The following is a 15,017-nucleotide window of genomic DNA, read 5'->3' as shown; positions in this document are numbered from 1 at the left end:
ATTGTTATAATTATTATTATTATCATTATTATTATTATTATTATTATTATTATTATTATGATTATTATTATTATTATTGCACGCCAACCTATGTCGATTTTTCGCTTTGTACGATATTTAGTTGAGTGCGACCAAATGAAAATAGGATAAACTTTTGCAACGCAGATATGACTATTAATTCTGTTAACTTATTGGTTTTTGGTTTCATACTTTTCGCACGCACAGATGTACTTTTTATTCTATGTCGTTCCTTAATCGCGAATTTTATTTTATTTTCTGCAACGGAGAAATCGTAAAAGTATACAGAACAAAACTGTCTAAATCACTGATATATTTAATACGCTAATCTTACTAGTAGTAGAGAATATATTTTATATGCGAATGAAGAATAGTCGATTGCTTCATATATCTGTCAATAAACGGAATTTGAAAATACTTTTAGTCCCATATCAAACATGTAGCTTCATCTTTCTTTTCCTTTTTTTTTCTTTTTTTTTTCTTTTTTTTTTTTGCTAGATCTTCAATTCAAAGTACACTAATATTCTTCGTCGAGACACGTTAATTGATTCTATAGAATACTATTAATTCATGAAACAAGATTAAGATTGACAGAATTAATATGCAATACTGCAGCAAAAAGTAGTAAATAAATAACTTCACTATTTCGTTGCGATATTTTGTCAGTCTATATTTTAATATTAAATGTCGATCTTATATCCTATATACGTATGCGTACATTTACGAAACTCATGTAATTCAAACTCATATTTAATTTTCATTTGTTAATCGATAAATTCGCGTCAGAATAAAGCCAATTGTCGTATACTTTCAAACGATTTGATTTGTATTTCTCGTTTAACCGCCATAAATATTACGTAATAGTGATATAAATCACGTGATACATATTTGTATATATGTATATATGTTTATGTACTTTTTAGTTCTTCCAATTAATCAACTTTATTATTTCTAAGGTTACTTGAAAATACATCTTTCAAGATATACAACTGAAACAAATACAATAAGTAATATTTTTGTAACAATTTTATTAGGATGTCAAACAATTTAGTTTCGCGCGCAATTTACATTGACCAATCAGTGTTTAGGATTTGCAATTGTTTCCAAACGTTTTATCCGTCACTTTTTATTTGTGGTTAATGTTAACAGTTTCTCAGGGAGTGTGTACAAAATTGTATAGACATTACTAATTATTACAGTGATAATACAAAATATGTAAGTGCAAAAGTAGGAATATCGAGTGTAGAGTGTTTGAAGTACACTATACAAAATATTTTGTTCTAAAACCTAAGTGATTATTTTTCACTGATTTCTTTATTTTTATTTAAAATTCATGGATATTCATCAGAATTGAGAATAGTCAGATAACGATGCAGTTTTATCCCAAATTCATCCCTATCCATTGTAATTTCATCCATTTCACATCTAAATTGGTAAGTAAATCACAACTTTCATTCGAATATGTAACGATCGAAAACTTTTAATGATTGCCTTCGTCTTTTCTTACGAATAGAGATGGTTTGGGTATAAGTTACGATCTTCTGCAGTTTTCAAAAATATGATTTTATTAGAAACATTCTATGAAATTTTACAATGGTACCATATACGCACATAGATGTAGGTATATATGTATATATACATACATGTGTAATCGAAGGATACAAGCATGTTATATAGTACGATACAAAGTACATTCGTATAAACTTTACTCTGCTCGCATATTCATACATACTTATATTACCCAACAAGTGATCAAACAGTCGACAAAAAAGAAAGGCACTTGCCGAACCAAAAATCTCGATACACATGTTTCCAACAATATTTCTAAATGAAATTAGTGCACAATATTCGCGTTCATGTAATAAGAGATTAATCATAAGCTCATTTTTTCTTCTGGTAATAATAACACTTGATTGAATTTTTACTTGTAATCTTTTTTCTTTAACAATTTTTGGACAAGCTAAATGTCGATAAAAATCAATCGGAACTTTCCAATCAATTCCGTATGACTTTTATGAAGTATCCATAAAAAAATATTAAGATACGCAGGACGTTGAATCTGGTCCACCGATTACGACTATCACATCTAATAAAAGTATGTTTAATTAGTCAACAATAGAATGTCTGTAAATTGACAACGGTTAAAGAACTCGTAAAAGGCATGTTTGTATGTTCGATTAATGATCTGTATAGACCATTAATAAACAGAAAGGGAACACGATTCAGTATAAAGACATCGTAAAAAATGGTCTGCATATTAGCATGAATATTAAACGTGGCAAAAAGATCGTATAAAAAGTGACGATCGTAATATTAGCTATCTGATTTTTAAGTAGATGGGCGCCATTAAAAAAGTACAAGTTGGTAAGTCGAACGAATCGATAGATGACGCGTTAATGGTTTACGTAACGCAGCGCCTGCGCTTCGATACTATTATGTATATATTCGCATTTCACATTGTACGCTCTGCAGGCAAAACAGGATACTGTTTTTCTCATTGCACGAGGTTTGTTTGTAAATATTGGTAAATCACAGCAAAGTTGTTAACAATTTATTTCCAAAAGGGAATGCTATGTGTGCCTGAAAATGGCAAACTGTGTTTCACGAAACGATCTACGACGTAAGAAAAAAAATAATCTTAGGCACGTATTTAGCCTTCATTTCTGAGCGGAGAAACATTTTCTATACGGCCATCCATATAAATATAATATGGAAGGCTGTATCAAATCAACGTATAATACTGTTTTATGTCTCGTGTAGAATCGTTCGCTAATTTTTGGTACAAATTCTCGTCTAGTTGCCTTCGAAATATCACGTTGTAAGCGCATGCGTATTATAGATAATTTCTCCCTCTGTATACAGTGACACGTCTATATACATGTGTATCACGAATTCACACGTGCAAGTATTCGCCTCTCAAAGCTATTTTTCTTATCGTGAAATAAAGTAAACCAGTAAGCGCAGGAATCTGCCGATTCACTGGTTCATTTGTAACATCCTATGAATATTTATTTTAAAATTTTCCTTCAACAGGAATAAATGAGGTTACTCATCTCCTCTCATACATTGTTGACGAAACATATCACTAAAATTCGTCACGTTTCGTCCAGTTTCGAAAATATGAACACTTGATATTCTTTTCCATTATTTTTCTTTTCTTTTTTTATTCTTTTCCTTTCGTTCTTTTCTTCTCACACGATTATTTATATGAAAACAAAAAATTTAAATATGAAACTATACAGCTTCGCAATGCACTCTCTTTCTCTCATTCTCTCACGCTCGTTCTTCCTCTCTCTCTTTCTCAGACACATACACATGCATACATTCATTTTTACCTTTCTTCCCAGTTTTCCGAAATGCTAACGATCATAACAATATCAAAGTAAATCAGTGCTTCATTTATAAAAATCTTAGTGCGCATCCTCGTGTTTTATCATTTACGAAGGTAACAAGTTGAACTAAAAAATGATCCGTGTGTCATGTATAGAGGGAACGGTATACTTACAGATCTCGGCTAGAAATTATTTTTGCATCTTGCAATTTCAGCCATATGGAAGAAAGCTTTTACACATTTTGCATTGTTTTCGGATTCAGTGGTTCCGTGGCGGACGATTTATTATTTCGCTGCTTCCTTCTCTGTACCCGCTTCCTCTTGGACTTGGACTCGACCCCAACAGCTAAGAAATGATTGTGGAAATACTCCTCGATCTCGGAGAGCTTTTTGCCGTGAGTCTCTGGAAGCAACAACCATACGAATACGACAGCTGTGATGGAAACACCAGCGAAGAACCATTGCACAGCGTGGGATCCTATGATGGTATAAACATGTATAAGAATCCGTAAGAAAAATATACACAGTTTCTGCGAAATGCTAAACACATACCACCCAGAAAATCTTGTAAACTTCTATAACTTTGTAGAGCGGCAAACATCAACATATTGGCTATGGAGTAGCTGATAGAGTGAGCAATTCCTCGGATCTCAGTGGGGAACAATTCTGCTGTCATGGTCCACGGAATAGTCAACATACCGACCATAGATGTGCAAACGTAAAGTAACAGACATAGTACAGGAACCTGGCAAACAGATAAGCACAGTGTCAAGAGTGATTCTTTGCTTCATCAACATTGTTCAGGTATATATTATTTCGTTTTGAATACATACCCAGTACCCAGAACGATCTCCGTTCCTAATGAGATAAGTGTAGTAACCGGAAACCGTCATACAAGTCGCCATTCCCAAAGACGAGATTATACATAGGAGCCGTCTCTTGTATCGCCTTAGCAACCAGGTATTCACCATCGAACACAGGAAACGTGTTACACCGACTAGAATTGAGGCTATGTACGGATCCACGCCTGAACCGACTTCCTAAATGACAGCAATTATAATAATGATAAAATGTGTGTTCAGTTCATGATCTAGAATACTCTAATAGATAATTTAGGGTGGTTGCTTACTTGAAACCACGTGACAGCATAGAAAAGAGTGATATAGATGCCAGAAAACTGTTGAAAGGAGAAGAATAAAAAAAGTATCATCATCGGTTTCCATCCTGTAGGCTTCAAGAATGCCCTCATTTTAGCTGAGACACCACCGTGTTTGCTTTTTCTTTGTTCGTTCATTTTAATCTCGTTCTCTTTTACGATCGTAGTGTACTGGGCCTCTGCGGCGCACACTTTCCCTTGCTTCACTTCATACTTGTACAACCTGCAATCGAAATAGTAAAACATTTAGAATGCTTTTCTTTTATACCTTCAGTGAAATCTGGTTTCTACTTTTCGCATCGCATACATTATAAAAGAAACCATGTTTCCGTTACTTAATCCGATATCAATGAACGAAAGAATTATTACGTATAACTTCTTTCATTTGGCAATCAAAAGTTAGTGTTATTGGTTTGAATATTGGTTTCAACAATGGGTTTCGTCTACTTCTTGTTCTTACCATTCTAGGGATTTCTTTGCATCCTCCAATCGTCCCTTGGAAACGAGCCACACAGGCGATTCTGGGACGAAAAACTGTACCAAAATGATTGGCACGAGGGCATAAATGATGCTGACCCAGGCCACCACCCTCCAGTGAATGTAAGCACCCTTTAAGTACGAAAGCACCATGCCGAACGAGGCCAAAGTTGGACCGAAAGATATCATCGATCCTCTAAGTTCTGGTCGTGCGACTTCGGTAATGTAGACGATAGCTGGCGAGGTTGCCAAGGCCGTGGCTAACCCGGCTAATAATCTACCAGCTAAAACCATCGGGATATTGGTCGAAACTGCTATAAGAATCCAACTGGCTATGAAGGGGATAGAACCGAATTGAAGGGTTCGCAATCTTCCAACAGTCTCCATTAGAAATCCACCTAGTACGGCGCCCAAAGGTGTGCACACTACTACCACGCTAGCTGAAATTGTTTTTGGCAATTAGTACAACCGATCATACTTTTTCTTGTAATTATACAAAACTAAGCATTAGAAACTAAAAGGTGTCATAAAATACCGTAGAAACATCGACCATTCAATTAACATAATCGATCGATTCGCTCTTATTAAATTGTAGCATTTAAATTTTTGCAAGTTGTCGCAAAGATGCTAGTAAAAACGTTTGACGCTCGTAAACCACAGCAATTATTCTCACGTTCGTCGGCGTATGCTTTCGTAGGTGTAACCTCGTTATACTTTGCATAACGATTCAACTACTTCGTAAACTTTAATCGTCTATTTTACTACTCTATTGCTATATATCGAATCGTATTCGAGAAGGTTACTTACCGATCCAGGAAGTCTGTTCCTGCGTGGCGTGTAATTCCGCGTCTTCAGCCTCGAGATGAGGAATCAGAATAGCCGAATACGCCATAGCCAGTCCTACCGATATGTGGAAAGACGCGGCAATGATACAGGAAGCGATCTAGGGATAGATATAATTAGACATTTAATCTGTTTTTTTCTTTCAAAGATATTCCTCCGATGATGTTATACCTCGGGTATGGCATTTTTTATGGTAGTAGGTTCGACGAAGCCTTTGTTCAGACTTCTGCTCGACACGATCGCGTCTTTGAAGCATTCCCTCTCATTTTCCTCGATGTTCTTCGACGCCTCGCGTTCAACACTGAAACATAGTTCATGCATAAGCCTGCTCGTTTCATTCTCCTTTTCTTCGTTGTACGTTCAACGTTATCGCCCGATTGAAAACATAGAATGGTGAAATAGCCGATAAAGAATAGTAAACGGGTTTCGGTTCATAGATATTTTTTTCAACGTGTTTTATAAATATTTATATAACCAAACGTACTCGTTCGTTTCTCTACTGTCCTGTCAACCTCAAGGCTACCGTGTAATGGAGGGTAGATCGATGATTCACAATTATGACAAAGTGTTGTTATTTCTTATTAAACGCTATCTGGCTACCAACCCAGATTAATTCTCGTGTAGTTATTATTCTGTCGAATATCAGCAATATCAAAACTATATAATTTCTAACCAATTGCCTTTCGTAACGGTGTCTTTCGTCACTCGAATCGGTTTCTCGTACACGCACGATGTTTATGTCCACGCTGGTAATTGCGAATAGATTTATAGCAGCTGGCGATTTATTGCGACAAGTTGATGCAGCGTAAATCGATCGATGACCGAGAACACGATGGAAAACGGGTTCAAGCATCATTTAAATAAGATAGATAAGCTTAACAACAGATTGTACGATAAGTGTAAGCGGCTTTTCGATGAAGAAGATTCAGCAATGATACGAATATTTTGTTTCCAGACGAGGATAACGACATCCAGATTATTTTCGCGTGAAAACAATGCGTACATATGTAACAATGGTTGGAAACACGCTTCTCGACTAAGCTGTCAGGCCTTAATTTGTATTAATTAAGTGACCAGGGAATTAACGTGCGTTAATTCGTGGATTTTGCTGCTGATGTATTCAGACGCCACGTGGAATCGTTAATAATTCGCGATACACTCTTATAATTCATACGTATCATCCTCTATCGGTGATTCGTTTCAATTTAATTCCTTCGTCGTTTGGTCAGCTGTTGCATCTAACGTCCGTTGCTAAGCGTGTGAGATCGCGAAGATAAGAATTATATAATTTCTTTGTTAAATGGCAAAATCGCGATAAAAAGAGACTCGTCGCCGCTTCGTCTGTACTACTATATTAAGCGATAAGGAAAAAAAACCGTCGAATTACATCAATTCGAAGCAAGACAACAGTCACCCAACAAGCTAATTACATCCTCTTCTCATCCAACAGAGCGATTCTTCTCTATCGATCTGCCTCGACGAAGACGGTTTCGAAAGCATCTTAGCCCACGTAACCATTCGCTAGTCATATACACATACGAGTGTTTCTTACGATCAGTCAAGGTAACTGTGCTCTAACCGTCTTTCGTCTATTACCTACCAAAGCGCTAATAATAATTTTTCAGGATTAAATTGCGGCTGACGAGATGAGTTTAAAATTGCACCAGCGAAATCGTGACCGATAATTTCTTTTGTGCAAGTGGGCACATAGCAATGAAAACGTACAAAGGACGGTTGACTGAAAATCGATAAAGCAACGCATGTGTTATCAATGAAACTGCTACGTACTGCGCGTATATGCTGAGAGAGTCGTGCATGAGCAAACAGGAGACTAATTGAGGTATTCACGAGTATTTAATATTAGCCAAGAAATGATCCTTTCGTAAATATCAAATGCTGACTTATTATCATAATCTGTTTCAATTTTCACTGATGCGGTTGACTGTCGCGTGATTGCTTGGAATGCTTAACCCGCTTATATGCGTTGACACTCGAGGAAAAAACTTGTTCTAAAAGACATTAAACGGCTTTCCTAAGAATAGAAGTGTTAGTTACGTATATATCTATTTTTTAACGCTGACATCTTTAGTGTTAGCTTGGCGAGACGCAAAGCGAAGCGGCAAATACGACCGTGAGTCGTTACGTGTAACGAACACCTGGCGAATTTTGAGTTCAGGGGGACTGTACCCCAGCTGGATCAGCTCAGTCGTGCAAAGAGGAATTTCACAAGTATCGAGAATTTCGTTTACGATTCAGCTAAATTATTTATCTATCAGACTAGCCATCGAAGGCAGAAAAAACAATTCGACCTATCTGCTACTAGAAGTTCTTCCAACATGACTTTTTATCGCAGCAAAAGTTATCGCATGATGTCATTTTATATTATTTCAACGCGTTTCCTTTTAGGCACAAGATAGCAACTTCTTTCGCATCCATTTCACGTTAAAATGTTTCAGAAGCGATCTCTTAGAGAGGAAAGAATAAAGAAAGGAGTATGACAGCGAAAGTTATCGAGACTTGTCTGTCACCAATGTTGCTAGCGCTGGTGCGTGTGTATATATATATATATGGATTTGATAGATTCTTCGTTACCATGACGCACGCTTAGTCACGTTGGCGAAATTCTGAAGATAAGATAGAAAATAACAGCATTTGGAAACAGCAGTACAAAAATGTCGATGATCGCAACCGATCAAGCTTACGTTCATGATCGATCGCTTTCCGATCACGAAGTCGCGTCGATCAATCCTCGTACCTTATTTCATTTCAGTTCAGTACATATCACGGTAACAGTAATTGATCTATTCACCGGCGGGTTGTAAATGGACGTGGAAGTAGAACACCTACCGGTATACATGTATTTCTTATATCGTGGCAGAATAATGCAACCGAGTTTGCACGGCTCTCCCTAAACGAACTTTTAACGATACGGCGACGACACAATTTTAATTAAAACGAAACTTCGACCAGTCGATATAACGCCTTTTTCATTAGCATATCGTCGCAATTCCATCAGGCGACATCCGTCTGTTTGGTATTTAAATATTAACTCGCTCGTTCTTCCGTCTATGTTTACAAGTATTCCATTATGTTGCGTTCCGTTTATGTAACACATGCTATCGAGAAATTAACTATATTAGAAGGAACCGTCCTCGATCCGACTATATCGGGTCGAAGGTTAATTTCCAAAATTAAGAACGCGAACGTATGTCCATTTGTAAATACAGCTGTAAATTGGTCACGCCTAAAATTAAATTTCGTGTTGCCGTTAGACGCATTTCCAGCATCTTCGTCGTCTTATTGCTCGAAATTCGGACCTCTTTCTTTTCTCTTCTTTCTTTTACATCTATTTTCATTTTTCCTTGTCTTCTCGTTCACTTGTACTTGCATTGTTCTGTATCGACAAAAAGCTAACGCTACTTTAAACGCTGTTTATATCAGATAACACTAGTTCGTGGTGTTCGGATAAAGGTAATTCGCTGCAACAGTTAGAAAGAAAGGAAGCAAATCAAGAAATATCGTAATTTAAACAAACTCTCTTTCTTTTGCCTCCGAAACAAGAGTGCCGGCGATTTACGCTGGCAAAACTGGTTCTCCGAGGAATGAGTCTTCCTGTGATTCCCCTGAACGTGCCACGTGTGTTTATCCGCCTTCGCGTTTAAAAAAAAATAGAATCGATCTTCAGATCAGTCGAAATCTTTTGCAATACCGACTCTTTCGTTCGTTAGTTCGAACTGAGCGTTCGTTCACCTGTGGCAACTACTTCGTTAACGATATACGAGTACGATCGTCGAGAGAATCGTGAATCCCGAAGGACACTTTCCAAAATTCGCATACATCAGCTCGTCGTTGTACGTGCGTGAACAACGAAAACAGATTCGATTAGATACTCCCGTTCGAGGACAGACAGGGAATCACAATAACGTAGCTTCGCTATAAGATGTCGTCATCCTCTGAATTCTCGATTACCTTTGTCTGCTGTTATGAAATAGAAATCAATTGCTTTACAAAGCCAACTAGATCGATGGTTTTGAGAACCTCTATTCGCCGAACAATAGCATGTCAACTTGCGTGGCAACGATGCAGGATCGAATTACGGTGGATAAAGAAGGAATACGTGAAATTATTAGCAAAGCTTCGAATCTTTGCGGTTAGTCGAACTTATCATCGTTGGATGGTACGCACAGAAGAAATATGTATTACGAGGAAAATTTCTAACACGATTATTTCTACCCTCTAGGGGGACCAGAATGCCGTGGAAGAGAAGAAGGGGAGAGAAAAGCTGGGTTCACTCCGGCAGGACCCTTCGATATTCTCCCGGACCCGTTCACGAACCAAGAGGCTGCAGATCGCGACAAAGGGAAGGAAAAAAATCTCTGGCAACCACCTTTCGAGAACCTGTTCAGAGGTTTGACGGATCGTACCTGAGATGGATGAAGGTAAGTCCAAAATCGATCTATTTTGTAGGTACTTTCTGCTCCAGAAAGGGGAACGGTTTTCTCCCCTTCTATCTGCGATGGATACGTCGTTAAATTAGTCGAAGACGAAGTTCGAGATAATTAGAAGATCCAATGACATCATTCCTTATTCAGACGTTCGCGACAAAGAAGAAATGTTTATTATTCGCCGTTATTGTATCAATCAGGCGATTTCTTTTCCCCCTTGCATTCAGTTTATCTGCGTAAATTGTATCGAGCATGCGAACACTTTTTCTTAAGCATGACTAACCTCAGCGAGTAAGGATCCATGGCTGCTGCTTATGCTCCTCGTTGCAAAGATTACAATGCGCGTGTATTTAACTGCTCTTCCCTTTCTTCTCCGGTTAATGCCTTACTCGGTTTGACCTCTTCTAAAAAGAACCCTCGTCAACTCAGAGCGAGACTTTCGTACTTGGTCACCATCTTATGTACTCTGAAAAAGAAAATGCGAAACATCCTGTTCAATTTTGTACGATTCGACGGTAATAATGTCGTTGCACGAAAGGGAATCGCGATGATCGCGAAGCAGACGTAGTTCGTTAGCTTGCATAATTCCTCGCGCAATGTACACATCATGGACACGAACACACTCGAAGGAGACCATGGAATACCGTACTTAATGATACAGTAATTTCGTAGCTGAAACCGCCTCGTGTAGTAGAACGCTAACTTTCTATACCGAACACAAGGCAGATTTTTCACCTTCTTTTCTGCTACGTACGTGTGCACCGCCCCGAGGGAAATGAATGTTTTTCTCCTGATCATGACACTTTTCCTTCACGTAGTTTCCTTTAGTACGATTTCTACAGTGTTGCTATGACGTTACTCCGATGAATATAATTTGCAAAGCCTGCTCCGAGTGAACGAGGAATATTTCGTTTGCCGAAGGAAAAGTTTATCAACTGGGCAATTGTCCGGCTAAATTTGGCCGCTTCGCATAATCAACCCTCTATAGATCATAGACTCGATAAAGGGAAGATCTCGATGAAATCGCAAGTCGTACTTCTGCTGCGGAATTTCTCTCATTCGAGATAACAGAGAAGGAAACCAGCTGTTCGCAATCTTTGGAAACTGCTGGTTTTTTCTTCCTCCGATCGTTTAAATCACGTTTCCTGGGGTCAGGAATTGTATCGAGATAAGGAATTAACTAGCACACCGCGATTCTTGAAATCGCTCGAGACTGAATCATGACCGAGGTACTGACTTTGCTCTCGATTGCATAAGAGATTCACGTGCTAGTGACCGCCACGTGAATTACAATTACGTGCAGATACCAATAATTATCCATCATACGGCTTACCCCGAAAACCAGCCAATACCTGTTCGACGCTATCTTTGAGATGTTGCGATTTCGTCGAATGATTCGTTTAATTATTTAATGCTTAAACGATGTTTAATACATTTTCGCTAGTTATCGAAGATTACACGATACTCCGAAGTCAAATATGACATTAATAAAGATTAATTTTACGAGACACCTTATCTAGCTTAATCACCGATACACCGATGGAGCAAGTAGTATAAGATAATCCACGTTCGAGACTCGTACGTAGCAATTTATCGACACTTTGTTAGGAAACATGATAGTCCGGAACAATTGTTGTAATCTTCGCGACTAGTCTTGGTTTATTCGTTTTTACGACCTTGCAACGAACAATTTTAAGATAAATTTTCCTGCACTATCATACTACTTACTTCTCGCCAATTCGTGCCTATATTTTCCATTCAAATGTAAAACCTCTACTACGGCTGAGTCATTGTACACAACAATTGGACCATAGGTCGGGCAAAATTGGACTCGCGTTAGGCAAAACGGCATGGATCAATTCTACAGGTGCGGCTTAGCGAAAATTACGTCATTTACACGGTTAAATAACTACGCTGGTATCGAGATACCTTTACGCGGCTCGTAACCACGCTAACACATCGATATAGTCTCGGAGAGTTTCGTGCAGAAAAAGTTCCCTCGCGGTGAAAACAAAACCGGGGAACCCGGCGAAATTCAAGAGCCAGTCGTACCACGTATTCTGAACGGCTCGACAGACATTATCTTCGAATGCTCGAACCCTCGTCGAGTTTCCGTCGACATTTTCCTAGCGTCCGGAACGATCCTCTCTCGGATGTCTAATTACTCGAAGCGTTGCATCACCCCAAACGTAGCGTTGAAATATACGTAGGTCACTGTCACGAAGCATCTATTTTTGAAACGACGATCGATCGTGTTCACGCGTGAAAAATGTTCGGAACGTGTACAGAACAAATCGGTGCTTCCTTGAACCTCCGACAAAGATTGTTCTCGAAAGCGGCTCCTCGCTTCGTTTAAAACACGATTTGCCATGTCTGACTTTCAACCAGGGACTCGCAGTTTCAGCTCGATTTCCTCCATCTGACTCGAGGCGAAAGACCCGACGACTCTGCTTTTCGGTGAATCCTATTCAAGAATTAACGAGACGACGGATCGATCGACGAAAAGTCAACGGCATCGGCCTGTGTGCTCGTCTCCATCTATAATATACCGTGTCTGTTCTTCAATTGAGTCGCAGGAAATTTCGTCTATACCTTCGCCGTTTGTTGCGTGTACTCGCCGGCGAGCATTTCGTAAATATAGTCGCGAATGTACATACACACACACACACACATACACACACATATATATACATATGTATATACACACGTTGCGTAGACTAGAGGTACTCACCTTCGAGCTTCAACCTTTTTTCTTCCGTTTTAAATCGGACACTGAGGTCTAGATTAAATTGCTGAACGGAGGTTAGAAGAAAATTTGCGGAAAGTTCGAACGTAAATTCGTCTCTTCCTTTGTTTCCTTTGTCTTTGTTTCTGTCTTTTGCTGCGTTGCTTTCTCCCTCTCTCTCTCTTTCTCCCTTGTCCTCTGTCAGTGGAATGGAACAGGAGCCTCGTTCGTCCGGATACGAACGCCTCGCGACGTGCAATGCGCGGTGGCCGGTACGCGACTAAAGGCTGGGAACGCTTGCTTCGCGGGTCGGTCGATCGTCTCTTCTCAGCTTGTTTTCTGCGTCGGTATATCGCTGCCGACTAAACGAGCAATTTAAGGGTTGCTAACCAACAAACAATCACACGATATAAAGTACTCCTGAACGATGACCTATTCTCACTTGAAACGTTTAGATGGCAAATTCACAGGCTCGTGATGCGAGTCGCTGTGTACTGGGAAACCTTTCATCGAACGTCTCAATCTTGAATAACGATCCTAGATTCCCTGCCGCGGAATCGACTTGCGTTTTCGATATTTCCAATTTCCAGGTGCGATCGATCTCGATCCAGACGTCGCGCCTTTGTTCGCGGAACTAACCAAACTGATCCTTCGATACTACCTTTTGTATCGTTTCCCAGCGTTTGTAATTTCACGAAGCGACTCGCAAGATATCGAACGCAAGAGCGTATTCGAGTTCACGTGTACGGCAGCGTGTATTACGAAAACTGCGACGAGTAGGAAGGCGTGTGTATCACGTGGTCGACGAGAGAGGTTGCTGGTTGTATGGTGTACCGTATACATAAATTCTGCATAGGTCTATCTTTGCGAAGCTGGATAGAAGGGGCGTACGCGAAGCGGCCGAATGTCTCGAAAGAACACGAGAGACATACGGGGAAAGGCTCGTGGTCTTTAACCCATTTCTTCAGGGTCGCCGTCTTGGTGGAATCGGTAGACGTATATACGATAAACGTGAACATCCAAAATAGTAAATGGCACTTGATGATAAAGTTCCATTAAATTCGTTGCGAATCTAATCGTCGCGACTTTCTCGATTTTTTCCCTACTTCAGCATGATCATTGAGTAACGTATTTTTACAGATTTAATCAGCGAGGAAAAATATCGATATGTATTTTTTCTAGGAGATAATATGGCGTTGTAGGAAAGATAAAATGGCGAGTAGAATGAGTCGCAAAAGTGTCGGCTGTAAATTGCGAGATCTATGATTGAATAGTTATTAAACGATGTTTTGCTAGGCGATGCAGATAATAGGCTTGTTAAGAGATTTAGCGTAAATTTATCGACTGTGTCGATCCAAGTTCCATGTCGTATAATTTACGTGGGAATAGTCAATTCGCCGGGATATACACCCGTTATCTTTGAATCAATGCGTAGACATTTTAAGCACTTAATCGTCATTGCAATATTCGTCGTTTCTTCGTAATTATTAATCGATTCGATATCACCGGTTAAAATTATCTCAGCTGTGTATCGTGCGTTAATCGGCGAGTCGAATATGAAACTTTCCAGCAATTCAATCCCAGTATTAATTTTGAACTACACCATTCATTGCAATGTATATGCGCAAATTACAAATTCTGCTGCACGTAGCCGAAATTGTTCAAAACACATAATGGTACTGACAACGAGTATCCTACATGAGCATGCTTGTTGCACGTGCAAAGAATATTATCCAAAAATATCTATGAATATTGCTAGTAGTTAGGAAAATAAAAATTGCAAGTTCGTAATCCTATCTTGCTCACGATGAAATTTTGTTTTTTCTGTTTCATAATAATTAAAAAATTCTTCACTTTTCGTTTCCTTTTCCTTTTTCTCAAATACGATCACGAGGTTTCACGAGTGTTTGTAATTTAGAATCATTACTCGAGTTCAATTACTCACTTAACCTAACTTCATTGACGCTAAACGTACATTTATATCATATTACATAGCGTCTCGAAAGCTCACGCGAATTTTTT

General features: G+C 38.9%; 1 protein-coding gene across 2 annotated transcripts; it reads right to left on the bottom strand.

The window, feature by feature from the left end:
• Positions 1–2,475: 2,475 nt before the first annotated feature.
• Positions 2,476–13,614, bottom strand: LOC108551809 (facilitated trehalose transporter Tret1). Of its 2 annotated transcripts, XM_017906116.1 has the most exons (10): positions 13,438–13,614; positions 13,002–13,357; positions 10,554–10,736; positions 5,997–6,126; positions 5,790–5,925; positions 4,966–5,422; positions 4,479–4,728; positions 4,183–4,389; positions 3,902–4,094; positions 2,476–3,827 (listed from the first exon to the last, which is right to left on the bottom strand). In XM_017906116.1, the coding sequence occupies exons 3-10, from the start codon at positions 10,571–10,573 to the stop codon at positions 3,583–3,585; spliced, it is 1,638 nt and encodes a 545-aa protein (XP_017761605.1). In that variant the 5' UTR covers positions 10,574–10,736; positions 13,002–13,357; positions 13,438–13,614; the 3' UTR covers positions 2,476–3,582. The 2 variants fall into 2 exon arrangements, with proteins under 2 accessions (XP_017761605.1, XP_017761604.1); XM_017906115.1 differs by lacking the exons at positions 10,554–10,736; positions 13,002–13,357; positions 13,438–13,614 and adding an exon at positions 7,614–7,842.
• Positions 13,615–15,017: the final 1,403 nt, after the last annotated feature.

Source organism: Eufriesea mexicana, unplaced genomic scaffold (genome assembly GCF_001483705.2).
Source record: "Eufriesea mexicana isolate 0111107269 unplaced genomic scaffold, ASM148370v2 scaffold5018, whole genome shotgun sequence".
Classification (NCBI taxonomy): domain Eukaryota; kingdom Metazoa; phylum Arthropoda; class Insecta; order Hymenoptera; family Apidae; genus Eufriesea; species Eufriesea mexicana.
This window is presented reverse-complemented; position numbering and strand designations above follow the sequence as displayed.

Coding starts and splice junctions, on each gene's coding strand:
- LOC108551809 (XM_017906115.1), bottom strand. CDS start 7,642: ATGCACGACTCTCTCAGCATATACGCGCA. Junction 5,926..5,996: donor TAAAAAATGCCATACCCGAG/GTATAACATCAT, acceptor ATCTATCCCTAG/ATCGCTTCCTGTATCATTGC. Junction 4,729..4,965: donor GCAAAGAAATCCCTAGAATG/GTAAGAACAAGA, acceptor TTTCGATTGCAG/GTTGTACAAGTATGAAGTGA.